The sequence below is a fragment of the Lemur catta genome, chromosome 5 (assembly GCF_020740605.2).
Source record: "Lemur catta isolate mLemCat1 chromosome 5, mLemCat1.pri, whole genome shotgun sequence".
Classification (NCBI taxonomy): Eukaryota; Metazoa; Chordata; class Mammalia; order Primates; family Lemuridae; genus Lemur; species Lemur catta.
In genome coordinates, this window is record NC_059132.1 from 14,425,789 (window position 1) to 14,452,056 (window position 26,268).

General features: G+C 36.1%; 2 protein-coding genes across 2 annotated transcripts in view; both read right to left on the minus strand.

The window, feature by feature from the left end:
* LOC123637967 (ran-binding protein 17-like) overlaps positions 1 to 20,024 on the minus strand; it is a 75,800-nt gene extending 55,776 nt beyond the window's left edge. Inside the window, exons 1-3 of the mRNA XM_045551190.1 lie at positions 19,989 to 20,024; positions 11,664 to 11,783; positions 9,489 to 9,571 (exon numbers count right to left, since the gene is read on the minus strand). Coding sequence (XP_045407146.1) covers positions 9,489 to 9,571; positions 11,664 to 11,686 — 106 coding nt within the window. The 5' untranslated portion in view covers positions 11,687 to 11,783; positions 19,989 to 20,024. The remainder of the gene's footprint in view (positions 1 to 9,488; positions 9,572 to 11,663; positions 11,784 to 19,988) is intronic.
* RANBP17 (RAN binding protein 17) overlaps positions 11,808 to 26,268 on the minus strand; it is a 250,922-nt gene continuing 236,461 nt past the window's right edge. Inside the window, exon 19 of the mRNA XM_045551185.1 lies at positions 11,808 to 11,819. The gene's annotated coding sequence lies outside the window, so the exon portion shown is untranslated. The remainder of the gene's footprint in view (positions 11,820 to 26,268) is intronic.

The following is a 26,268-nucleotide window of genomic DNA, read 5'->3' on the forward strand; positions in this document are numbered from 1 at the left end:
GCTTTCCTGACACTTCGTAACTATTCGCCTTGCACCAAGTGGAAAATGAACTCAATGCAGCCAGTTAAAAAAGTAAAAATAAAAATAATGGAATTAGGTGGTGGGCAAGTCTTGTCCCAGACTGAGTATCAATAAAAAGAAAACTATTAATTGAAGATGGCAAGTATCATACATAAATTCTTAGAGTAGTATTTGGTACAAAAGAGTAAATGTGATTCTATAAATTGCCAAGAACTGGTATACTTTTCTTTGTGTGATAATAGAAATTTTGTAAAATCCTATCATCATGTAGGAGCAAATCATGTTGAGATAGGGAAGGGAGGGTAGACAAAAATTATTCCTAGCACTGTATGTGAATTTAAGTGACTAATTCTGTCCCTTTCTCTTCTAGCTTTGCATCAGATAATTCACCTACCACACTGCTATCAAAGTGTTTTTCTTTTTTTTCTTTTTTTTTTTGAGACAGAATCTCACTCTGTCACTCTGGGTAGAGTGCAGTGATGTCATCATTGATCACTTGCAACCTCAAACTCCTACCCTCAAGCGAACCTCTTGCCTCAGCCTCCCAAGTAGCTGGGACTATAGGTGAGGGCTACCACGCTTGGCTTATTTTTTCTATTTTTTGTAGAGATGGGGTCTTGCTCTTGCTCAGGCTGGTCTTGAACTCCTGAGCTCAAGCAGTCCTCCTGCCTCAGCCTCCCAGAGTGTTAGGATTACAGGTGTGAGCCACCGTGCATGGCCCAAAGTGGTTTTTTAAAAACATAAATATGATCATACTACTTTGTTTAAAGTCATTCTGTCTTAAGGAATGTATATTCTTTTTTTTTTTTTTTAATTTTGTTTTTGAGACAGAGTCTCACTCTGTTGCCCAGGCTAGAGTGCCGTGGTGTTAGCCTAGCTCACAGCAACCTCAAACTCCTGGACTCAAGCAATCCTCCTGCCTCAGCCTCCCAAGTAGCTGGGACTACAGGCATGCACCAGGATGCCCGGCTAATTTTTCTATATATATTTTTAGTTGTCCATATAATTTCTTTCTATTTTTAGTAGAGATGGGGTCTCACTCTTGCTCAGGGTGGTCTCGAACTCCTGAGCTCAAATGATCCACCTGTCTCGGCCTCCCAGAGTGCCAGGATTACAGGCGTGAGCCACCGCGCCTGGCCAGGAATGTATATTCTTAAGGATAAAGTTGTAATTCCTTACTTTGACCCTGAATTTACTTCATAACTGGTCCCCCCCTCCTTTCTAACTTTATTGCCTAAAACTCCCTAACATTAGCTTTAGTATCCGGCAATTTGAAATCTCTGCAATTTCACAATAGACTATGCCGTCTTATATTTATATGCTTTGTAAAAGCTATTCTCTGCTTTAAATGTCTTTGTCAAACTTCCGGACCCTATTCTCATCCCCTCAAGAAATACTGCCTTCTCTGACCCCTCAGTTTCAGTTAAAAATCTCTTCTGGGCTCTCAGAGAGTTCTAAATATTTCTCAAGCATAACACGGAGCACAATGCATCATAATTCTTATCAGAATTCCCTGCCGAACTCAAGTTCCTTAAGGGAAGAATAAGTAAGATTCTTTTTCTGTCCCTTTTATCTTTCACAGCATTAGAAACATAGTAAATGCTCAATAAATGTTTGCTGTATGAATGAATGAATCCACTGAACTCAAAGCACTTGTTTAGCTATCACCCACAGGCCTTGCTTTTGTAAGCCACCTGATTCTGCTTTGGGGATCCTCAAAGTGTTCAATCCACTGCTTCCACAAGACTTTGTGAGCTTTACTCTTTGTACTTTGTTATCATATGTCCCCAACCAAGTTGCTGATAAGATTTAAGGCGATATCCATGGTTGTTGGATGATCTGTTCTTAAGAACTGTTATTTCTCGGTGACATTTTATCAAGTCTCAAGTTATTTCAAAACCAATGAACTCTTAAGCTATGTTCTTTGAATCATTTTAACATCAGTGCAGGCACACCTCAGAGATATTGCGAGTTCAGTTCCAGACCCCGGCAATAAAGTGAATATCCCCCAAAACGCAAATTTTTGTTTCCCAGTGCATATAAAAAGTTATGTTTACAGTATACTGTAGTCCACTAAGTGTGTAATAGCATTATGTCTAAAAAATGTACTTTAATTAAAAATACCTTAATTAAAAATACTTTATTGTCAAAAAATGCTAAAGAATCATCTGAGCCTTTCAGCAAGTTGTAATGTTTTGCTGGTGCAGGGTCTGGCCTTGATGTTGATGGCTGCTGACAGATCGGGGTGGTGGTTGCCAAAGGTTGGTTTGGCTGTGGCAATTTCTTAAAATAAGGCAACAATGAAGTGTGCTGCAAAGATTGACTCTTCCTTTCACTAAATATTTCTCTATAGTATGTGATGCTATTTGATAGCATTTCACTTGTAGTAGAAAGTCTTTCAAAATTGGAGTCAATCTTCCCTGCTGCTGCTTTATCAACTAAACTAATGGAATATTCAACATTCTTTGTTGTCATTTCAACAGTGCTCACAGCATCTTCACCATGAATAGATTCCACCTCAAGAAACCACTTTTCTTTGCTCATCCATAAGAAGCAATCCTCACCATTTAAGTTTTATCATGAGATTGCAGCAATTCACTCAACACAACTTCAGGCTGTACTTCTAATTCTAATTCTTGGTCTCTTGCTATTTCTAGCACATTTGCAGTTACTTCCTGCACTTGAGTCTTGAACCCCTCAAAGTCACCCATGAGGGTTGGAATCAACTTCTTCTAAACTTCTATTAATGTTGACTTTTTGACCTCTTCCCATGAATCATGAATGTTCTTAACGGCATCTAGAATGGTGAATCCTTTCCAGGTTTCCATTTACTTGCCTAGAACCATCAAAGGAATCACTATGGCACCTATAGCCTTACAAAATGTACCTCTTCAATAATAAGACTTGAAAGTTGAAATTACTCCTTGATCAGCGGGCTGAAGAATGGATGTTTTATTAGTAGGAATGAAAACATTCATCTTTTTATACATCTCCATCAGAGCTCTTGAGTGACCAGGTGCATTGTCAATGAGGAGTAACCTTTTGAAGGGAACCTTTTTGTATGAGCAGGTCTCAACAGTGGGCTTAAAATATTCAGTACACCATGCTGTTCTCCAGGTTTTGTTATTCCACTTACAGAGCACAGGCAGAGTAGATTTAGCATAATTCTTAAGGACCCCCAGATTTTCAGACTGGTAAATGAGCACTGGTTTCAACTTAAAGTCACCAGTTGCATTCGGCCCTAACAAGAGACTCAGCGTATCCTTTGAAGTTAGGCCTTGACTTCTCCTCTCTGGCTATGAAAGTCCTAGATGGCATCTTCTTCCGACAGAAGGCTACTTTGTCTACATTGAAAATCTGTTTAGTGTAGCCACTGTCATCAATTATCGTAGCTAGATCTTTTGGATAACTTGCTGCAACTTGTCCATTGGCACTTGCTGCTTCACCTTGCACTTTTATGTTACGGAGACGGCTTCTTTCCTTAAACCTCATGACCCAAGCTCTGCTAGTTTCCAACTTTCCTTCTGCAGCTTTCTCACCTCTCTTAGCCTTCAGAGAAGTGAAGAGAGTTAGGACCTTAGTCTGGATTAGGCTTTGGCTTAAGGGAATGTTGTGGTTGGTTTAGTCTTTTATCCAGACCACCAAAACTTTCTTCATATCAGCAATAAAGCCATTTTGCTTTTTTATCATTCGTGTGTTTGCTGGAGTAGCACTTTAATTTCCTTCAAGAACTTTTTGTTTGCATTCACAACTTGCATAACTGTTTGGCACAAGGAGGAGGTCTGGCTGTCAACCTGTCTCAGCTTTCACCATGCCTTTCTCACCAAACAATCATTTCTAGCTTTTGATCTAAAGTGAGAGATGCAAGACTCTTCTTTTCACTTGAACACTTAGAAGCCATTGTAGGGTTATCAAATAGCCTAATTTCAGTATTACTGTGTCTCAGGGAACAGGGAGGGAGGCCTGAGGAGAAGGTGAGAGATAGGCGAAAGTCTGGTCTGTGGAGCAGTGAGAACATGTGCAAGCTATGTTTGCCATCCTGTAAGGATATGGTTTGTGGTGCCCCAAAACAATTACAATGGTAACATTCAAGAACACTGATCATAGATCATAACAGATATAATAATAATGAAAAAGTCTGAAATATTGGGAGAATTACCAACATACGACAAAGAGACATGAAATGAGCATGTGCTGTTGGATGAATGGTGCCAACAGAACTGCTTGACGCAGGGTTGCCACAAACCTTCAATTTGTAAGAAACAGTATCTGTGAAACACAGTAAAACGAGGTATACCTGTATACAGTCACAATCCTCCATTCTTATACTTCTAATAGTACATGCCAGCAATTTTCAAGCTCTTTTAAAAAAAGTCTTAACAATGATGTCTTTTATAAAGAAATCTATCGCTAACTACATAGCTGGGTGAACCTGGTCAAAGAGGAAGCATCCTTGCTTCTCTCCACTCCCAGTTCTAGAGGGCCTCCTTGGCACTTTCACAGGCCTTCAGGGCTCTGAAAAACCCAGTGTGAAAACCACTAGTCTGTTATCTAGGTCACAATGAGTAACACTGGCTTGTAGGCACTTTCCCAATTCAATTTATGCATATTAAGTTATACCTTAAACACACTTGGAGTATATTCTACTTAAAAGAACCCTGATGTAAATTCTTACATACATTGAATAATCATAGCTTGATCTATCCATTTTTGTTTTAAATAATTTTTTTCTTGGTGTGCTCTTGGCTGAAGAATGACCAGACACACCAAAAGTAAGGCAACCGGGCAATGAAGTTTATTGAGGAGAAGCAAGATAGCTTTACACAGCAAGAGCAAGATACATTCACCACAGATGATGAACGGATCCCCACTGTTGTAACAAAAGGGCCTATCCATTTTTAAAGTTTAGGTTTTTTCACATTGAGCTTTCTTAAATCAGGTACCTAAGGAAGGAATAAAAGCAGTTCCATTTTGGTCAGTCTTATGAAAACAAACTTTATTTCTCCCTTCTGTGCACTCTTCAACCAACAGATGTCACTAAAGATAGCAGGACCCAGCGGCAAATGAAAGAAAAGATTAGACAAATGGAAATTGAGCATAAAAAACACCCACTTCTTAAAACTGAAAAGTAGGTTTCTAAAGTAATAACATTTATTACACTGCATGCAACATTTTAACCAAAAATTTAAGAAAGAAATTTCTTTTATTAAGTTGCTCAGGCTGAATGGATCATAGCACTAAGTTTTGAAATACATGTTCTTGAAGCAATTTAAAACTCATTAGAAATAATAGGCTTGGGCTAGTAGAAAATGCGGTAAAATTTAATCCTCATCCAAGTGTTACCTGGGCTATACAAACAGGAAATTGTTTTGTGCTACTGTGGCTAACCTCAATGCTGACCCTGAGCTGTAACGGCAAGAGCAGCTGAGAGCTGAAGCAAAATTAAAAACTTACATCAAAGTATATCATGACAGAATGTAGATAAATAAAACAGCATATAAAAAGTATTATTTTTCTGCCAGTCTCATAGAGCAGTAAGGTGGAAATATTCCACACAATGTATAACAATCAGGTGCATTTGGAAACGACTCTTTTCCTGTCTGCACTGCCCTAGTCACTGACTACGCAAAAACTGCCCATGAGAGGTGAGCAGAGAAAAACCCCCAGTAAGAATAGAAACAGAAGGGATCACAGAATGTTCTGGCCTCTTTCCTCCACGGGTTTCCCCTTCCTTCATCTGGGCTTACCAAAGAAATAAACAATGCTGGCTCTTCTGTGTTCTCTTGGTCAGTCTTTCCCTCATCTTCCAGACTCCTGATGGCAACCACATGATCTCTTTCCAATGATCATATGAGAATTTCCAGAGGTAAGAGCATGGGTAATAAAACATTACAGAAGGTAAAGATACATAAATCAGATTGGCCAATGGGGGGCCAGCATGGGAATCAGTGGAGGGTGAGAGACATTTTTCTCTTATTCAATGTAAACTGCATGTGTCAAAGTCACTGGTGACACAGTTGAAGCACATTTTTCCACTGAACCTTTGATTTCCCTTAAGTTTTGGGATATAAACTCCATACTTTAAAGAACAGGGCTTCATCATAATATCCATGGTACAATCTTCCTGTGGCAACTCCCAAGTGGCAGTAAAAAATATGGAAAGACTATTATCTGAAGTCATACTGACTTGGAATGAAATTCCAATTCAACTACTTGCTAGCCATGTCATCTCTGGCAAATTTTGTAACTTCTATGAGCTTCAATTTTTTTCACAACAGGAATCATAGTAGCTAACTGGTCAAGGGACTTTCCATATATTACCTAACTGAATCTTCACAATCATGTTACGAGGTAGGTATTATTAATATTTTCTCTGTTTAACAAGAAACTGAAGCAAGAGAGGCTAAACAACTTAACCAAGGTCATGTAACTAGTGAGTGGCAAGTAGTAATACCTATCTTGAGGATTCGACAAGGTAATTAATATACGATAAGTGGTCTACTATAGGACCATAAGAGATGATTAAAAAAATGGAAGCTGCCCATACTATTAGTCTAAATTGAAGAACAGAGCCTTATTCTAATCTCTTAGTCTTTCTTGAGGGTAAGAAAACGCCTTACTGGCTTTTCTTCTCAAGAATGCTTTGAAGGTTTTGTCTTTTTTCCCCTTCCACCTCACTTCTCCTCTCCCTTCCTTTCCTTTCTCTCTTTCTGTCTCTCCTTCCTCCTCCTCCAATGTAATCCTCACATAGTTATTTTCCTTAACTTTTGATGCTGTGCCTTTGTCTATGTCAGACAATCTGAAAGGGGACTGAAGAGATTTCGAAACCCATACATTTGGCATTTTTCTATGAGATTCCTTTTAGTGTCACTTGACAGACATACATTCTGTCCTATAGAGCCAGTGATACTGGAAGAGGAAGTTCACTTCTTTTATCACTGCAATAATGAGTAAGTCCCAAAGGAAAAAATATATTTAATGAAAGAAATGATCCAGAACAAGGGGCAGGAATGATATAATTGTTGCTGGGAACAGCAATCTAATATTTGTATAGTTAAAGCTCTATTGATTACTAAGAGATTCTTATATATGCACTGTTAATTTCCTTTAAAAAAGTGAGAAAATAAAAACTCAACACTGGCTATAGGCAGAGGAAGCAGGACAGTGTGGTCTAAGCAGGGGTCATTGCTGAACAAAACAAAGATGTGGGTCAGTGAACCCCTGCCCAAGGAAGGCTGGCTTGGTGAGTGCAAGAGAAAGGCTTTAGATCAAGGAGAGGCACATTCAGTGAGTACCTATTTCATGTTACCCTTGTGTCAGACCCTTTACCCAGAGTAGCTCAATTAACCCCCTTAATCCTAACTAGGCAGGTAGGCCAGTAGGTATTTATTATTCCTAATTTTGCACATGAGAAAACTAGGCACAAAGAAGTATAGTATTTTAGCTGAAGGTCATGGAGTTGATAAACATTGGTACTAGGATTAGTATTTAGATCTTTTTTGTTTTTTGTTTTTTTTCCCCCCCAAATGAGTTGGTTTAATTCCAGGTGATACAGAATTTAGGGTAGAAAAAAGACTAAAGAGCAGCCTCTGGCAGGATTCTGGGCTGGTCGTACTTTAATTCATAGCTAAAGTAGGAGTGGCTGAGTGAGAAGATCTAAAGAGACGATGAGCCACTGTATGTTTTTTTGTTTTTTTTTACAAAAGTTTACTCTTAAATGTACAATAGACTCCAAGACAACACTTTATTTTAGCAATAGGTGGTAAAAGATGTTTAAATAGGAGTGGAATCAAGGGTCACCATCCCCTCAGACACAAGGAACAGTTTACTTTTTTCCAGATTTCTTAATTCCACCTGTAGCCAGGGGGCCCTTCCCTGTGGCCTTCTATTTTTAGGTCCTTGAGTTTCTTCTGCTCCTCTTTCTGTTTCTGCTTGAACGCCTTATCACATCCATCTCCCTGGCCTGCTTCTTAGGCTGTTTCAGGGGCTTCCTCTTGCCATCTTCGAGCCGCCCCTGCCCCAGACCCTGCCTAGTACTCAGATCTTTTAATCTCCTTAAATTGTGCTTTTTCTAATATGTCATTCTGTATTTAGAAAAGGTACAGACATATCTTAGTATGATAAGACTTTGACAGGAATTAAATATCCACTGAAAGTATGGCAAAATGTATTTAGAATATTTTAAAAAGGGTCTATTTTTACCTCTAGGAGGCAAAACATTTTTATTTTATATGATTTGATTGTGTCTGTTTTCAAACAGGTGCAAAAGTTGTGGTAATGCTGTTATTGGTAAAGATGAAAATAAGACAGTACAAGTTTACTGTCTTATATAGGTGTTTTTTGTAGTTTCCATACACCAACTAGCTCAAATTCTACAAATCAAATGTGCAATTAAAACTAAGCATATTTAAGTGGAGGCCTACAACATACATACATCAGATAGTGCTTTCAACTGAAGTAAAAATAATTTAAAACATGAATTTTTGTCCTTTTTTTAAAAATAGACTTTTACTTTTCAAAAGGTAATATATTTTTAATGGTTGTTCCTACACACACACACACACACACACACACACACACACACACACACACACAGTTAAAATAAAGAGGCTTTACGAAATTTTGTAAAATCTATTTCCAGGTACTTAAAAAAAGGAATATGAGAATCACAGGCAATTTTTGAGACCAAATGTACTTATAGTTTGCTGCTGATTTGGGAAAGAACAGACAGACAAAGAAAGAGGACACAGAGAAACATCTCTCAGGAAGAAGTACATTGCACAGAGCCTAGCTCAGTTGAGCTTCAGTCAATGTGTGCCAAATTAGATTACAGAGGATTCTTATCCATCCTATCCCCATTCTCTGTCTACACAAAGGTCTTAGAGAGTAGAGATTTTCATTGATAAAGCTGTCCGAATTGGCAAGTATTAGGGTTTATGGTAGTTGTAAGGTTCAAACTGCTAACCAAATTCTAAAATTCTTGGGCTGTAACTGAATAGGACAATCTTTACCATAGAACTCTGCTTTTAGGGGTACAGTGCCCAAAAGTTCCCTGTAATAAAATATTCACTGCTCTTTTCAAGGGCATTTGCCTCAAATTCTGTGACATACAGGTCTAAGTAATCCTTGACCCAAGAGAGCAAACTCCTTGATGTAATTTTGAGCAATTGTGAATATGCTATAACTTTTCCATATTCTATCTAGTGTGTTCCCTTTACCTACTGACACTGCAATTTTATTCAAAAGAAATTCATCAAGTTGGTTAGGCATGATTTGTAGTCAAAGGCATGCTGTTTATACTTCTCCTGATGCCAATGTGATAGTTACCTGGCTTTCTGCACTTCTATTATCCACTTCACAAATTCACACAGATATGAAAGTTCAAAAGAACAAAATAACTAACATCTTTCTTTCCTCCACAGAGATAAAACTATATTGCATAGACAAATATGGAAAAGAATACTCACCGTAAGTGCAAACCATTTTACTAGCTTCTCTGAAGAGAAGAATTCCATTAGGAGATGACACATCAAAATTCAAGCGCTGAGATCTAAGAAATATAGCAAAAAATTAGACTGTATGTGCAGATAAAGAAACCAAATATAGGTTTAAAATATCCAACATTTTCATTTATTACAAGTAGCACCAGTACAATTATCTCTTAAGGTGTCATTCTATTCAACAACTATTGATAAAATATATATATGCTAATTTTCTCATTGTAAAGATACCAGGACAATTAAGAAGACTTATTTTCATTTATTTGCTGATTCAAAGAGTTCATTTTTTATCTGTTAAAACAATATCCTGACATTGCATATATCACAGATTTCTTGCCCTTTCTTCTTTTATGCAAAGTGGTTCGTAGATAATAATAAACCCCAGGTGTTTATGTGTAAGTTTATATAAATACTTGGACAGAGATATGTATTTACATTTGATATTTCCTATAGTGTCTGATATACATTTTTAAGATAAATAATTTCTAAAGTGATAGACAGGAAATCCAGGTAGCTTTAACACTGCATATGTTAATATATGAATCACATAATGAATCACTTGATGCTTCAAGCATATTTCAAACACATTAAATTACATTACAGATTACAGTTTCCACTGTATACAGTTTAAGTAAAAAGAAGTTCTTTGAGAACAATTCTACTTCCCTGGTTCCAGCTGGGAAAACAGTATAAAATAAATAGGATAAAAGACTGACATGCCATCCTAACATATTATTTGCCTTTTAAACATCACTTTGGCTTTCAAGAAATAATGGCATATTTTTAAAAGGTTAGCAAAGAAATAACAAAAAGCAAAGACATTGCTAAAGTCCTGTTTGCCAAGAACAGAATGAATTTTTGCTTTTCAACGCTTTTTCAAAATGGTCTAGTATTAAGTATAGTTATAAAAATATAGACAAGATAACATATTTTCTCAGGTAACAGATTTTCACTAGATGGTTCTTAGGACAATTGTGCTAATAAGAATTATCTGCCTATGACAGACATAAAACCCTTTACAATGCAATGATTTTTTCCTTTAGTATTAAATGTTATATCAATAATACATAATATCAATTATCTGGTTGAAAAATTAGCATTTAATTAAAAAGCAAACTAAATTTTTAATATAAAATATAAAGCCATCCTTATTTAAATATTTAAGGCACCTATGAGGATTATTTTTAAAAAACTAACAGCTTTCAAAATAATACTCACATTTCTTTATTTGCCAGGTCTTTTTCCACCTCTTGTTTTAGAGCAAAAATTCTAAATTATTGCTATGAAAAACTCAGTACCAGAGATAAAATTAGAGCTGCAACTCATACTCCTTTTCCCTATCTAGATATCCTCCCTCTAAACATGCAGTTTACAAAGAGGAATTGATGAAACAGGATGGCTAAGTGACAGGTAATTTGGTGCTAAGCCGTAGACACAATGACATATTTTAAAGAGGTAAACACAATTAGCTTATTGCAGAATTTTTTTCTTTTAGCTATATCTTTATTAATATTTGTATGCAGAGTATTTGAATCTTTGCTGGTCTATGCAAATTATAAGGTCAACGAGGCAATTTCTGAAAAGTGTGGTAGTTGCTATTTCAGTGAAAATTCTCAGTATATAAATCATCCAAATACATGCATCTTGGCATAGAGGAAGAAGCATAACTTGGGAGGGAAAGCAGGGACAATCCTGAGAGCTCCTGAGGCAGACAACTATGTGCCCTTGAATTGCTCTGGGACTGTTTCCTTCTCCATCAAATGAAACATCTCAACTCAGAGACCTCTAAACTTTTTTTCTGCTTTAAAATTCTATAGAATCGCAGCTAAGCAGTGAAATAGTTAAAATGGTTGCCCTTCCTCCATTTTGTGCCTTTGAATATTTTAAATAATGGTGGCTGTAGTCTACCAATTTATTTTCAACTTCCTGTAGTTCCCATATAAAACTAAGTATATTATACTTCTTTCTCCCAAAAAGTCTCAATCTTATGTCTCTAATTTTAATGTTTTCAATGATCACCTTAAGTTTTGGTTCCTGGGCTCTTGCTAAGCTTTGAAAATACACACACAGGAAGGAAAGTCTGACTTTTGGAATCTCCTGCCAATAATAGATTGTTTATTCACTCCCTGTCATACTGCTTACCTATTTTGCATCAGTTCTGCCATAAGTTTCAAGATGGGAGTTGTACATGCTGGCTCTCCATACCACCGTTCAATAGCCCTCTGAAGAATGGGAAGGTATGTCGGGTACCTTTTATAAAGTCTGTTAAAGAATTTAAGGGTCAAAGAAATATTGTTCCTAAAAATTAGTGCCACTAAAAAGAATAAAGGGAATTCAGATTTGTCCTATGTCTATTCTACACAATAGGAATTTTATAAATTTCTCTCCCTAACCTGCACAGCCATACTTACATTTTTTTGGTCTGCAAGCTATTTGCTCTTATTTGTAACATATCCCATATATTATATTGCTTTATTCTTGGCATACTGTATAAACAAAAGACACACTTTTAAAGTATCATATAAGTGACACATTTAAAGAATTATGCTTAATATTGTAGGAGAGGAAAGTAAATTTAGTTAATGAGGATAAAAACATATTTGGGCTATTATTATCAGAGTTTCATGGGTACCATACTACTTAGAAAAAATATTTTTATTATGAAAATTTAAACATACATAAAAAGTAGAAAGAAATACTAATAATAAACCCCATATATCTATTTCCCAGTTTTAACATTACATTCTCTCTTTTTGTTTTTTTAAGTTGTTAACTTGCTCTGCTTGGTCCCACTGTAGTGCCAAGGAACATTTGGGATGTTAGCCTAAAGCAAATCTTTGGGTAACTATTAATCCACTCAAGGTCAGTGTCGCTAAAAGACAGTCCAATATACACACAGATAAATTCTCAAACATCCTTATTAATACTAAGAAGTGTATGCTTCTGATAAAAAGACTTGGAAAACTCTGACTAAGCTCCACTGGCCTTTTAACTCACAACTGGCCTCCTCCTTGCTAAATAGAAACATAAAATAGGGGTAAGGGCCCAAAATTCCATGTCACTGCCTTCATTTCTCTTTCCTTTTCCTAATCCTCAAGTGTCTCTCTTTATGTTTTCCAATGGACTTGTGTTTTTGTTTCAGATAGAAATGCTGAACTGAATCACTTAATGGTGCTCCTTTTCTGTGTAGTATGGGTAGAAACCTCCATAATGAGAAGGAAAGGTCATAATTTTCTTCCCTGCTCTTAGAATACATTTCAAACTCCTTAGCATGCTATACACGGCCTTTTAAGATCTGGCCCCTGCCTACCTCCAGCTTAATCTCTTAGCACTTCTACTCTATCTACGATTCAGCCATTCACAACTCCCTGCAAATCCACTAATGCCAGCTCTCATCTCCATTTCTTTATATACTACTTCTAACACATACCTGTCTTTCAATACCTAGCTCAAGTTTCACCTCCCCTGGGATGTTTTCTCTATTTTGTCAAAAGGCATCAATCTTTTTCTCAACTATGTTCAACAAGCATTCTTGAACATACCTCTCATAACACAGTGTATTGGAGTTGGTTGCTTGTTTTACCTGTCTGCCCCATTAGATAGTTTCTAAAGGACAGAGACCCTACCAACTTCCTGCTAATTTCTATTTGTCCCTCAGATATCAATATGGGTGTTAATTATTTCAGGAATCCTTCTCTGACATCAAATGTACCTGCCCCCACCCATCCCTGCGGGGTTCGGAGTGTTTCCTGTGTATGGCTATGGAACCCTGTGTTGGCACTAGTATAGCACCTGTTTATTTCTCCTATTATAAGCTGTTTAAGGGCAGGTACTATGCACTTATTGTATGCACGGGCCTGGCACAAAGTAGATTTCAATAAATATTTGTTGCTATAAACTTGCAACCTAAAATGAGGTATAGCATATTTGATTAGAACTACCTATTTAATTTTTTAAGGTATACATTTCACTTTGAGACTTTAGGAAATAGTTCCCATAATGTTCAATGAAAATAAGCCCTTGATAGTTTCGAGAGTGATATGCTTCCTAAAAATGCCAAAAGCAACACTTTTTTACCACTAGAGATGCCACGTTAAGGCTGTATTTGTATATATTGAAACAATTTCCTTAATACATATTTCCTGAAGTCCTACTATGTAACAAGTACTGTTTTATACTCTCCAGAGACACCAGTGAATGAAACATTAGAAAATTCCTGCCCTCATGGAATTTATATTCTAATAACACAGAAAATAAATATTCGATATGTTAGAAAGCACTATAAAGGAAAATAAAGCAGGGAGGGTGATAAGTTAGTATATATGTGGGAATGGGGTTTCAGTTGCATGAAAATGAAAAAATAAAAGTAGTGAACTTGATTATTAACTGCATTTTGGCTATTTTTTCTTCCTATGGAAGAAAAGCAGTTATTTTTGATAGAAGGTAGATACTATGTGCTATGTAGTAGGGGCTGGGGATCCAGAGTTAAGAAAGATATGGTTTTTATTCTTGGGGAATTCATGCTCAAATCTGGATGACAGCATGTAATAGGGATGCTCTGAGTACTAAAATTCCGCGGAGTGACTGAAGAGCACAGTTGAGAAAATTTTCTACCATGAGATCTCCTGAGCATAATCCCAGAGATCACTAGTGGTAAAGCACCTGTAAGGCTCACCAGAAAATTTAAAAGACCCAAATCTTAGAACCTAAGAATAACAGAGGCACACATATGCCCCTTTGCAAGGCACTTTAAAGGCATTAGGACTGTCATATTTTTCAGACCATGCTGCATTCACTATGGGATAAGGCCAGGGGATATGAGGAGATGCTCCCTTTTCTGTATGGAATGAGAGTGGTGCCAATTCTAATATGCTTCTGACAGAGGTGACTGCCACAGAGAGAATGAGTGATTACTGGAAAGCAGAGTAGAGGTCTACTAAGCAGGGAGGTTAAAAGGGCTTCAGAGTGAGAATGCCAAGCTCAGATTACAGGGTGAGAATCGGAACCCAATCTAGGAGTTTAATTTTCCAGTGGCCTTGTGAGGACTACATATATATCTATAGGAGGAAGAGAGTGGGAGGCCTTAGGTAGAACAGGCACAGATCTAATTGCTTTCACCTGATCTGCTCAATAGGCATTGCCAAAGTCCATATTAGATAAATGAAAAATCAAAAGCATTAATGATATGACACTGCCTTATAGGAAGCCAAAAATGAAGAAGTTACCCTTCCTCATAATACCCATCCATCCATCAATCAAGTAGTTATTAGTAGTTACTATGTGCTGGACCCCAAGAAAATAGAAATGAGTAAAAACATAATTCTTTCCCTCTGGGATTTCACAGTAGAGAAAGCATCATAATCTACCAGAAGGCAACAAAAGAGAGTTTTCGTTAAAAGTGTTAGGAGATACAGGTTTGTGGATGTGGTTCCAGAACAGACATAGCTTGCCAGTTCAAAGCTTATTTTAAAGGTACTCCATAAATATGCAAACACCTGGACCTTTGTTCATGAAGGGACTGCTGCTGGAAGCTTTTCCTCTCTCCTGTCTGGCAAATGTCAATTCATTTTTCAAAGCTTTGCCCAACTTTCACTTCTCCTGGGAAGCATTCCCCAGAAATACCAATCTCTTCCTCACACATGTTCATAAGGCCTTTTGGATGCATCTTCATTAAAATACATTGGTATTTAATTATTTATTAGTTATTTGTATATCCACTACATGGTGCGCTTCTAAAGAATAATCATTTTATTCATTGTTACATTTCTTGTGCCTGGCACAGAACTGACACTCAGAAAATGCTTGCTGTAAAAACAATGATTTTTCAGGTTTACTTTCTTCCCGATTTCAGTTTATCCAATATGATACTGCTAGTCACTTTCTTCTTGAAATTGTTAGTTAATCAAAACTACCAATACCTTTATAATACCTATGGAAGATTCCTTAGCCTGATTTTCAAGAGTCCCAGACAACCCCCATTTCCAACCATGAAAAAATTTATAGCAAAACATCTTCTCTACTACTCCCTTAGTAAACCTGATGCTTAGGCCAACTGAAAACCTGTCTTTCTTCCTATTTCTACATGGTCCAATCCTAATTACGTGGTAAGATATACAGCAATATCTTCACCTTTCCAGAGCCTTTCCTGATTCCCCAGCTAAATGCAATCACTGTCCTATTTGTCTCTTTGTTATGGCACTTACCACTTTCTATATTTTATTGTAGTCACTTACATAGATATCTAGCTGACTCGATTTGGGTTAGGATTTGTGTCTAAGTAATCTATTAGATCATTAAATATGAAATACCCAATTTCGAATCAAAAGTTTAGTTTTTTATATCTCAAACAAGCAGCAGTACAATTAATCAAAGTATAGGCCTAAACTATCAACACAGTTTTGCCATCTTAATAGTAGCTTGTTTATGCCAGCAGCAAAACCTGGAGAGCAAGTGGAGATGAAATTGTGAAAGGCGTTTTCCACAGCTTGTTGAGAATTGAATATTTTTCCTTGCAAGAAGTGGTCCAAAGCCTGGAAGGAGTGGTAGTCAGTTGGTGCAAGGCCTGGTGTATATGGTGAGTGACAGGGAGTTTCCAAGTCCAACTTTTATAGTTTGAGCAGTGCTGTTTATGCCACATGAGGTTGAGCAGCTGTCTTGCAAGAGGATTGGCCTTTCTCTATTGACCAATCTCTGTTGCTTAATAGCTAGCATCCTCATCATTTCATCCAATTGGTTGCAAGAGACATCTGCTGTAATGGACTGACTAGGTTTCATGAAGCTGTAGTGGATAATACCAGTGCTGGACCACCAAACAGACACCGTTAGTTTTTTTGTGATGAATATTCTATTTTGGACTGTGTTTTAGCACTTAATCTTTATCCAACCATTATGCCGAACACTTGCAATTGTCAAAAAGAATCCATTTTTCATCACACATAACAAAATGGTGTAGAAATGGTTTGCCTTTATGTTGTGACAACAAAGAAAGGCAAGCTTTAAGACGATTTCTCTTCTGACGCTCATTTAATTCATGTGGTACCCATCTATCCAGCTTCTTTACCTTGCCCTTTTGTTTCAAATGATCCAATATTGTTGGAATAGTAATGTCAAATTTTGCTGCTAATTCACGTGTAGGCTGAGATGGATTCCCTTCTACTATAGCTTTCAGCTCATCACTATCCACCTTGGTCTTAGGTCGCCCACATGGCTCATTTTCAAGATTAACATCACCAGAATGAAACTTCTCAAACTGTCAATATACTGTGCATTCATTAGCCACATCCTTCCCAAACACTTCATTGATATCTCGAGCTGTCTGTGCTGCATTGGTTTTACGACGGAACTCATATTCAAAAATAACATGAATTTTTGACTTTTGCATGGTTTCACAAAAATTGCTCTAAAAAAAAATTTGAGAGAAAATCACAAGCCAAAATGTGTTTGAAAGAATAAGGAAATACCTTCACAATAATAATAATAAAAAAGAAGTGTCAAAATGAAATATCAGCGATATCAACTGTCAAACTTAGTACTTAAGGAAATCAGATATTCCATACTTAATAACCTAATATATCCCTCATGAACCCAGTATAGTCTTTAGCCCAATTTGTTGAATAAGTGAGGAAATGGGATTCTTTTGTTTCATTCCATATTAGGGAAGGAAACTAACAACAGTGGTGAAGTATGCCAGACACTGTACTAGACTCTTCACATAATCACAATACTTCTCATAACAACTGTGAGAAAGGTATTATTAGTCTTGTTTTATGGAAGAGAAAACTGTGATGCTGAGACATTAAGTAACTTACCCAAGATCCACAGGTGGTTAAGTGGTGAAACTATGACTGGAATCTAAGACTGCCTTATTCCAAAGTTTGTGCTCTTCTACATATCTCATTGTCTCACCTTGTCTTTATATAACACGTTTATGCACATTAATAAACAGCACTGATTTCCTGACCCAAAACAGTGCGCTCAAATATCAGATTATGACAATTCAAAGACTGAGTAGGAGGAAATAATGGTGCACAAATTCCTTTATTTTTTTTTTTTCAACTTCCCTCTGGATTTTTTATACTTTAAGTATGGTCCGGGAAAATTTAAACGAGGTGATTAAATGCACTAAAAGATAAGGTGCTTTCTTACTGTTGCATTCTCACCATACGGGCAAAGAAGTATATCAATGATCCTCCTTTAATTCTCCAGTTGTAAAAACAATTTATCAAGATGCAATTTAGTTTTGGAAGGACAGTGATAAGCAATGTAGTTTGTGTAGCAGTTAATGCAGTCAGTGTTTATAGAAATGTTTTTGAATTAAATAGCTAACCACTAAAACAGCATTTTATCAAATAATAGCCATAAATAAAATGCATTTTGATTTTCAGATGACATGTACACTTATAGGATGTTTCTTCTGCATGCTAAAGATTGTATAACATATTAAAGAACACACATTTATGTGTATAAAAGGCAAATAAACTTTCCCCAGCAGTAATGTGGGAATCATCACTGACGGTTTGACATATCAATATTTCAGGAAGAATAAATGACTTTCATATCCATATGTTTTTTTCATCATATACTTATTCATTTTTGCATTACTTGCATATTTTGGAAACAATCTGTACTTTATCACCTGAAACTGCTTAAAGTATTTCAAAATATTTTAATAAAGCTTTTTGAATTATCAAATAATATAACTTTTAAACAAATTTTACTATTATTGTAAATATTTGCTCTTCATCCCTTGCCCAAAGGAAAACTATAAATCTTGTCTCAACTGAATGAACACCATTTATCATATTCATTTTGTTGTCAATACAATTATGAAAACCCTTTGGCCTTTTCCCAAGGAAGGTGATTTGCTACTGAAACTCAATTATTATAAGCACGGCCAGTACCAAACCACCCCATTTGGCAATCTAACACAGCTTCCTGCATAACTGACACTTTGTCCTTTGCCCCGACCCTAATAACTTCAACATCTATGGTCAAATGGAGGAGAAAATGGTTTCCAGTTCAAAACAAAACATTAAGTCCTAAGATTTTCCATTTGCTATTTTCTGCCATCTGCTGGACAAAAGTTTCATTTCAGATAGGTGCCCCCCCAAAAGAAGTAAGAAAATGGAAAACAGACAATTAAAAACTTAAATCATAATCTTTTCTAAATTTTGGACAGTATCAATTATAGAAGATATGTCTTCTTTGACACTGAGGAGAAAGTTTCTGATCTTGACTCTTGGTTAAAATTGTTGAAGAGGAAAACATGAGACGTTAATGGCTGGACAGCATAGAGTTGTAGCTTGGTTTCAAGATCCCCATCAATATTTAAGTGTCAAAAGTAGAGTTTTCTGATTTTTCAAAGACATGAAAATTTTAAGTCTTGGAGCTGCTATTTATGTTGCGAGAAATAAAAGGGCCATATATAATTTCCGTTTAACTTTCATAGTTAAGAGAATTATAAGACTTCCCATGTTAAAATTTATAATCTCTGTATATGTATGTTATATGCTGATATAAAGCATGAATATGATTCTTAAATAACATGGAAAAATCTTATCTCTAACCTTTCTCTGGGCACATAAATCTGATGAAGTAGATTTTAATAGGAACTAAAAATGTAAGTCAGTACTCAAATTAATGTTTAAGAATTTTTATAATATGTAGAATTCTTCCCGAAACATGCCTAGAACCCCTTTTATGTTTTTTGGCCACAACTATGGCACAGTAGTTGAAGAATGAATTTAAGAAGTGTCTTTTGCAATTTAATTTAGAGGAAGTTTGCATAAGAAGGGTTTGAACAAAGCAACTGAGAAATAATGTAACATAAAAAGTAAATTAGCTTTAAGACTATAGAGTTTTTCTTATATGCTCCGATGGTTTCATGTACAAAAGGCATGAAACCATTATATAATATTTATATGACTTGCATAAATTATCACTTCCTGTTGCAAAGACAATTTCATGCAATACTTTAATATTAATAACCATTTACCACTACCGAATATGTGTCAGACGTTACACAAGGTGTATTACCTATTTTAATGGTCACAATAAGCCATGATACCCAATTATCTCTGTTTTCTGATGAGAAAACCAAGACTCAGAGAGGTGAAATGACTTGCCAAGGTGTACAACACCGTAAATGAAGAGCTGGGATTTCAAGCCTGGTCTGACACCAAAGCCCATGTTCTTTTTACTTTTATATCATGAAGCATTTCTTTTATATCATGGGTTTTTTGTTTTATTCCCCCTGCTTATATGAACTCTTGGTAAAGGTAAATTCAAATCTTATACCAAATAACAAATCATGGCTGGACATAGTCGCTCATGCCTGTAATACTAACACTTTGGGAAGCCATGGCAGGAGGATTGCTTGAGGCCAGGAGTTCAAAACCAGCCTGAACAAGAGCAAGACCCCCTTCTCTACAAAAAATAGAAAATTTAGCTAGTTGTGGTGGCACGCACCTGTAGTCCCAGCTACTTGGGAGGCTGAGGCATGAGGATCACTTGAGCTTAGGAGTTTGAGGTTGCAGTGAGTTATGTTGACTCCACAGCACTCCTGCTAGGGCAACAGAGCAAGACTTTGTCTCAAAAAAACAAAAACAAACAAAAAACCCCAAAAAACACATACAAAAAAATCATGACTATTTATTTCCTTTTTTTTCATGTCCATTAATATTTTCATGATGATGAAAAACTGTGGCATGATTAGTTGGGCCTCAAAGAGATAAAATGACCTTTCTGCTCTGCTAACTGAGATGAAGTAGAGATTCAAATCTCCTCGAAAATGCCAAATGGTAGGATTCATTGATCCTGACTAAAGATGTTAGCTAGATTATCTCTGCAACCCTAACATAAACAATCATTTGGGGGAAGTGATTTTTAAGTTGTCAATATTTAATGGCATCAAAAAAGTAGCCTCTCTGAACTGGGTCTCCAAATGCTATGCTCAGTTATCTGCACTGCTGCCACTGTGCTGTAATTTTTAGCTGATTACACATTAGTTCATTTAGCTTTGTTTCCTCTTCCCTACTGTGCCATACTATTAAACGAAAGCGAGGGGCCTGGCAACCCTCTGTGCACAGAGCTGGTATTGTCACAGTGTAATAAGGATACATCCAGTCAAACAGCATGGTGTAGCTGGTCTTTGTGTTCAGTGCAAAGGCAATCCCTCGAAGATCTCTTGCCAGCCCGATCAACATACGCTGTCAGTGGGAAAGAGACACAGTAATTGATTTTCACGTTAGCACAGAGCAGATGGAGTAATAATCAGGCAATAATGACCACATATCTGATTTTGATTCATTAGCTAAAATGTCTCGTCCAGATCTCTTTCTATAGAATACCATAGACTCTTTAAACAAATAGACCATTAAATATGCTGACCAACTCTACTTTGCTTCTTATAAATTGAGCTAAGTCATAAAGCCAGCAGCTTAGCAAAACATTTAGATTCTTAATATACTTTGTTTCCGAATAGTGCCAGATTAAAATAAAGAGATCAGGACTGAATTTCACAAAACAGATATGCACATGGTCTAGACATTATTTAATAATAACATCAGCTTGCATGAAATCAGTCCCACTATACAATTTACAGTCTATCTTAGAAAGGTATTGGCATTTAAAGATTCCTAATGGATATCCTTAATAACTTTAGGACAAAATAAAACTGGCCTGGTGATCTATAGGTACTGTGATATACCCAGAATGGCAGTTGCATTCCCCAAGCAAGGAAAAGATATAAGGAAAAAAGTTCTATATTTGATATATTAAGACTTGAATTTGAATCCCAGCTTTATTTACCATTAAGATTAAAGGCAAGACAATTTATCAGTCTTGGTTTTCTCATCTATAAAAGGGGCTAATAAAGCCTCTTTCACAGAGACATTGTGAGAAATAAGTCTAATAAATTTATGTGAAAATGCCTAGCAAAAGCCTGATACATAGCAAGTGTTCCCTAAGTTTTAGAGGAAAAAAACCACTTGACTCTTGAATAAAAGAGCTCTGACTTGTACTCCAACTCTTAATTAAGCTGTCCTTAGCATGATGCTTGGGAAGAGCACAGAAAACCCATGAACAGATGCTAGAATGTCAGAACAAAGAGCACAAATAAACATAACTGCAAAACAAAGGGGTGAGATAATTGAGATACATTATACAACTGTAATTTCTGAAGATACTTGTTTCAGTGGAAATATCTGGCCAGAAAATGGTCTCTGAACTTTTCTTTTTACCAGATTTTCTTTTCTCACACTTTGGTAATAAATGAAAACCTCTTTAGGAAGGTGTGTAAATTATCATTAAAGAGGCAGTGAATTCTGACCCTCATCTTAATGGCTGAATAATATTTCAAAGCAGCAAATAATAGTTTAACTCTCAGAAGTATCTGGAATTTCTCATCCTCCATACTCTTTCTACCTAAAAGGTGACTCAATATAATTATAATCTTATAATTATAAAATGATGCTTATAAGAATATTCAGTTTCTATGCTAACAGTTTATAGAATGATGGTTATCTGAATTTCTATTTCTGCTTCTTTAAATGACTTACTCCTTTTTCTCTCATAATCTCACCAGTCCTTGTTTTTCTATAACCAGCTGTCCTCCTTGTAGTTCTCTCATACGATCTGCTATTTTTTTTTTTAAAAAAACAACATTTTGCCTTTTTTCACCACCTGGAACCTGTTCCTCTCTTTCTCAGCCTGCCACATCCCTCATAGCCTACAGAACAAAATACATCTTCTGAGAAGCCTTTTTCGAACAATTTTTCTGATTACTTGGCTTTGCAGTCTTTCTATTAAAGTGGACTTTTTATTCTATTTTTATTACATATACTTACAAGTTTCAGGCTACTCTTCAAATAATCTTAAGCTTCCACATATACATGAGATACCCACCACTCAATTCTAAATTAACCAACAGGAACCATCAGTTTTACTTTTCTTGTGCCTAGTACAAAGGGCTTTTAATGAAATATTTTAAACTATCCTCATTATACAAAAAGGTTAATTTTTAATTTACCACATTTTTTTCCTTCCTTAAAAGATGCCAAGTTAATAGTAGTGCTCTAATTGCTCAAATCTATGGTTTTTTTAATGTAGTAAAATGTGGCTATGAAATTTTATCAATGTATTATTTTATGAAATGTTACTACAGAGCAGAGGAAGCATATAACTGTGTATTTTAAATAAATTCAACTGAATAGAAAAATGCAGTGTTAATGTGAATAAGAAACAGATTTCTTATGCTCAAACAATACCTTTTCTCTCAAAGCAGCAAGGAATACTATAATAATCTACACAGATACACAAACAACAGTAAGAAAGTATTCTCTCATTAGCCAAAACATACTCAGCTTGGTTACGACACAGAAAAACTGTTAACCAAACCAGGCTACTAAATAATTTGAGAGTGAGAGGTGATCTTATTGAAATTTGGGGGAGGAGGAGCCACACACAGTTTACTATCTCATTTAAAATAGTACATAGAGGTTTATTTTAAAAGTTGCCTTTCTCCTACGGTTGGTCAACACTAGACTCTAGATTGATCTGAAGAGTAAGAGGCTCCTATATTTTTAGTGAGGCTGTTTTGGGGAGTGGGATAGGTCTAGGGATCTAATCCTATGGATTCTTTTTAGGATAGTTCAAGGAGAAACTGCTGAGTGCTTCAGTCTGCTGCATGGTGAACAGTTGTCTGTGTGCCAAGTGTGAGATGAATGGGCTGGGAAACAGCTGAAACGAGGCTCCTTCCACCCTGACCCCCAAAACAGGGTTTCTAATGGAAAGTCTGACAGACCCTTTACTGTAGTGGCACTACTGGGGGCAGCTATAATATTATCCTCATAATTCTACTATATAATAACAACAAAGAAAAAGAAGGTGAAGGGTCATTGTGCTTTGTCTTTAGAATTAAGATGGCTGTCTTCATCCTTACAGCATACTCTTAATTCTGAAGACACATCTTAATAACCTCTAAATAGTTCCAACAAAAGAGCCGTGTCAGAGGAATGAGCAGGCCCCAAGGTGTTTCAACTGGAGTGTTTTCATCTGCCTTTATTGCTCTATCCCTCTCCAGAATTAAGGCAATAACCTGTGATAAATTATTCAGGAACTGCTACAGGGATCAAAGCAAAATCATTCTGTTAAAGTGCTGTTTGCAACATTTGGCACTTAGTGCGAAAACTTTTAATGTGCGCATGCTGAAAATCAAGGATTTTAAATAATTTAACATTGTGGAGTTTTTACGAAGGGACTAAAGATAGCAGGTTCCTATTTAACTACTCCTCCTCCTCTGAGAAGTTTTCATTCATTTTCCTTAAAGCCGGTGATGTCATGGCCAAATCAAAAATGATACATGAGTCAGGGGTATATTGGGCTATATTTTACCATGGATACAATTATAGGGGGAAAACACATATTTTGAAATAATAATGTAAAGCCAGGATTTGTCACAGTATTTTCTTTCTTTTTCCCCTTTACATTGAAGAGAAAAACCCAAGACAAAAATTCAATGTTCTTTTCAGTTTTATTAGGACTAAGTAAGAAAACAAAGCTATACATTTAAGAGTTTTGCAGGATTTCTTCCCCTCAAAACTATATTTCAATTTGGCAACATAGGTCCTTAATATTTAAGTTCATCTTGAAATCTGCATTGGAAAAATATCTATAAATAGACAGAAAATTCTGGTAAGGGTTGCAAATTAAATGAATTTGGCAGTCCTGCGGCATTTTCATAGAGATATTTTAACAGCATCACCTCCTGTGGATCGGAATACTAACTACTTTATTGAAGAACAAAACAGAAATGTTTTTATCTCTAGTACTTGCAAAATGAAGTACCTGAAAGCACTTTTGCATGTATTATTTATTCATCATGATAGAAAAATAGCCTTAACCTAATAAATTACATTTAAAAGCATTTAGTGCAAAAGTTTTGTTTATGATAAAGCAACAGATTTAGTTCTTTATGAGTAGCTTAAAGCACCAAGTTTTCTTTATACAAATTAGACAGATGGTGCTTACAGTAGAATTTACTAAAGGTCTGTCACAACAAATGCAGCCAAGCTGCATATTTAATCACTGCAGAATCTTGTCTACCTGCAGCTGCCAACTGCTAATCCAATTTCCCTGATAAATGTGGCAAGAGACACGATCAGCAATAAAGAGCATCTAACTCCATTTTCCTGCAGGGCGTCTTTTGATGAACATTTAGGACGGAAGCACCGAGTGCACTGTGTGGCCTTGGTTCGTGGCAGCTGCATGCATTCTGAGGCACAGTTCTCAGGTTACTCACTTAATTCTGCCACTATCATTACGTTGCTATTGATCTCAGTAGCTGTTGCCTACACAGCATTACTCTAGATGAAGCTGAATCAGGCAGTTATCATGCATCAAACTTGCTCAAAAGCCTGGAGATTTCCCCTTAATTACTTGTGATTTTATTTGCAAATACCGTTAAAGTGTAATCAAGCAGTCACTTTCCAGGGTCGTTAAGAACTTGCTGGTTTAGGGATACATCACTGGAACTCCATTAAAAATGACTCTAGGAAGATGGTTTCTATCAAACTAGATGGGATTACATCAAAAACGGGCTTGGAATATAATGAAATCTTCAAATGAAACAGATGTAATTTTATAAAGATGATGTTTTTCAACTTCACTGCTTCTTTTTGATAAAGGGCACCAATAGCCACCTTAAAGCTACAAAGATTTTCTTGGTCATTAAAAGTATTTGGAAGACATCCAAAGATACAGCTAACCTGAGTAGAAACTCTAGTGCAGAATTTCAGGAAGACTATAAACACAAAGAAAATCTGTAAGATCCTTTTTTGTTTTAAAATTCTATGACTATGACGTGCTGATAAATATTCATTTACAAAATCTATTTTAAATGAAAAGGTGTAGTATTTGGCAAATTAGCTTTCGGTAGAACAATTATGTAAAAATAATCATCAATGGCCACCATTTTTCTATTTGTCTTCTTACTGCTTATTTATTTATTTATTTTGGGGGATAAAAAGAAGGCTTGCAAAAGATGGTTAATATTTCCAACATATTTCAAATAACAATAAAATATATGACTCAAGCACCACTAACACAGGTGCCTACATTCTCTGGAGTATATTTACTAGTCTTTTAAAAATAATAATCTGTGTCAATCTATTTAATATAGCTTTGATACATTATAATCTTAGGAGATACTATTTCTATTTAGTGGAGCTTGTGCTCCCCATCCCCCACCTTAAAATATGGGGCTGTTTTGTCACAGACAGCTTGCTACACTTAAGGATTTTACTAATAAAACATAATGTCTTAGATATTATGACTGTTGCCACAGCTGAACTGACTTGTCAAATCAATCCTAATATGGCTCCCACAGGCACATAAAAACCTTATTTAGCTATCAGTTATCCTAATCACTTTGTTCAGTTTAAGAATGCAATACTTCAAAGACCAGTTCCTATTTATACATATATGCCTAGCCATTTAATAAAGTCTTGATTTATATAAATTCTTGTTTAAAAAAATATTTAGAGATGTAGTGTTTTAGCATGTGTATGTTTGTGTATTCCTCCATATGGATATGTTGAAACAGAGTGCGGGGTAGATGAGGGAATAGGGATGTTTAAAATGGTGTACCCACGAGAAATGTTCAATTAAAGATAGTAACTGCCACAAGAGACAAATCTGTGCCATCTGATCATGAACTGACTGTCCTAAACCATTCGCTAACCTCAAAGTC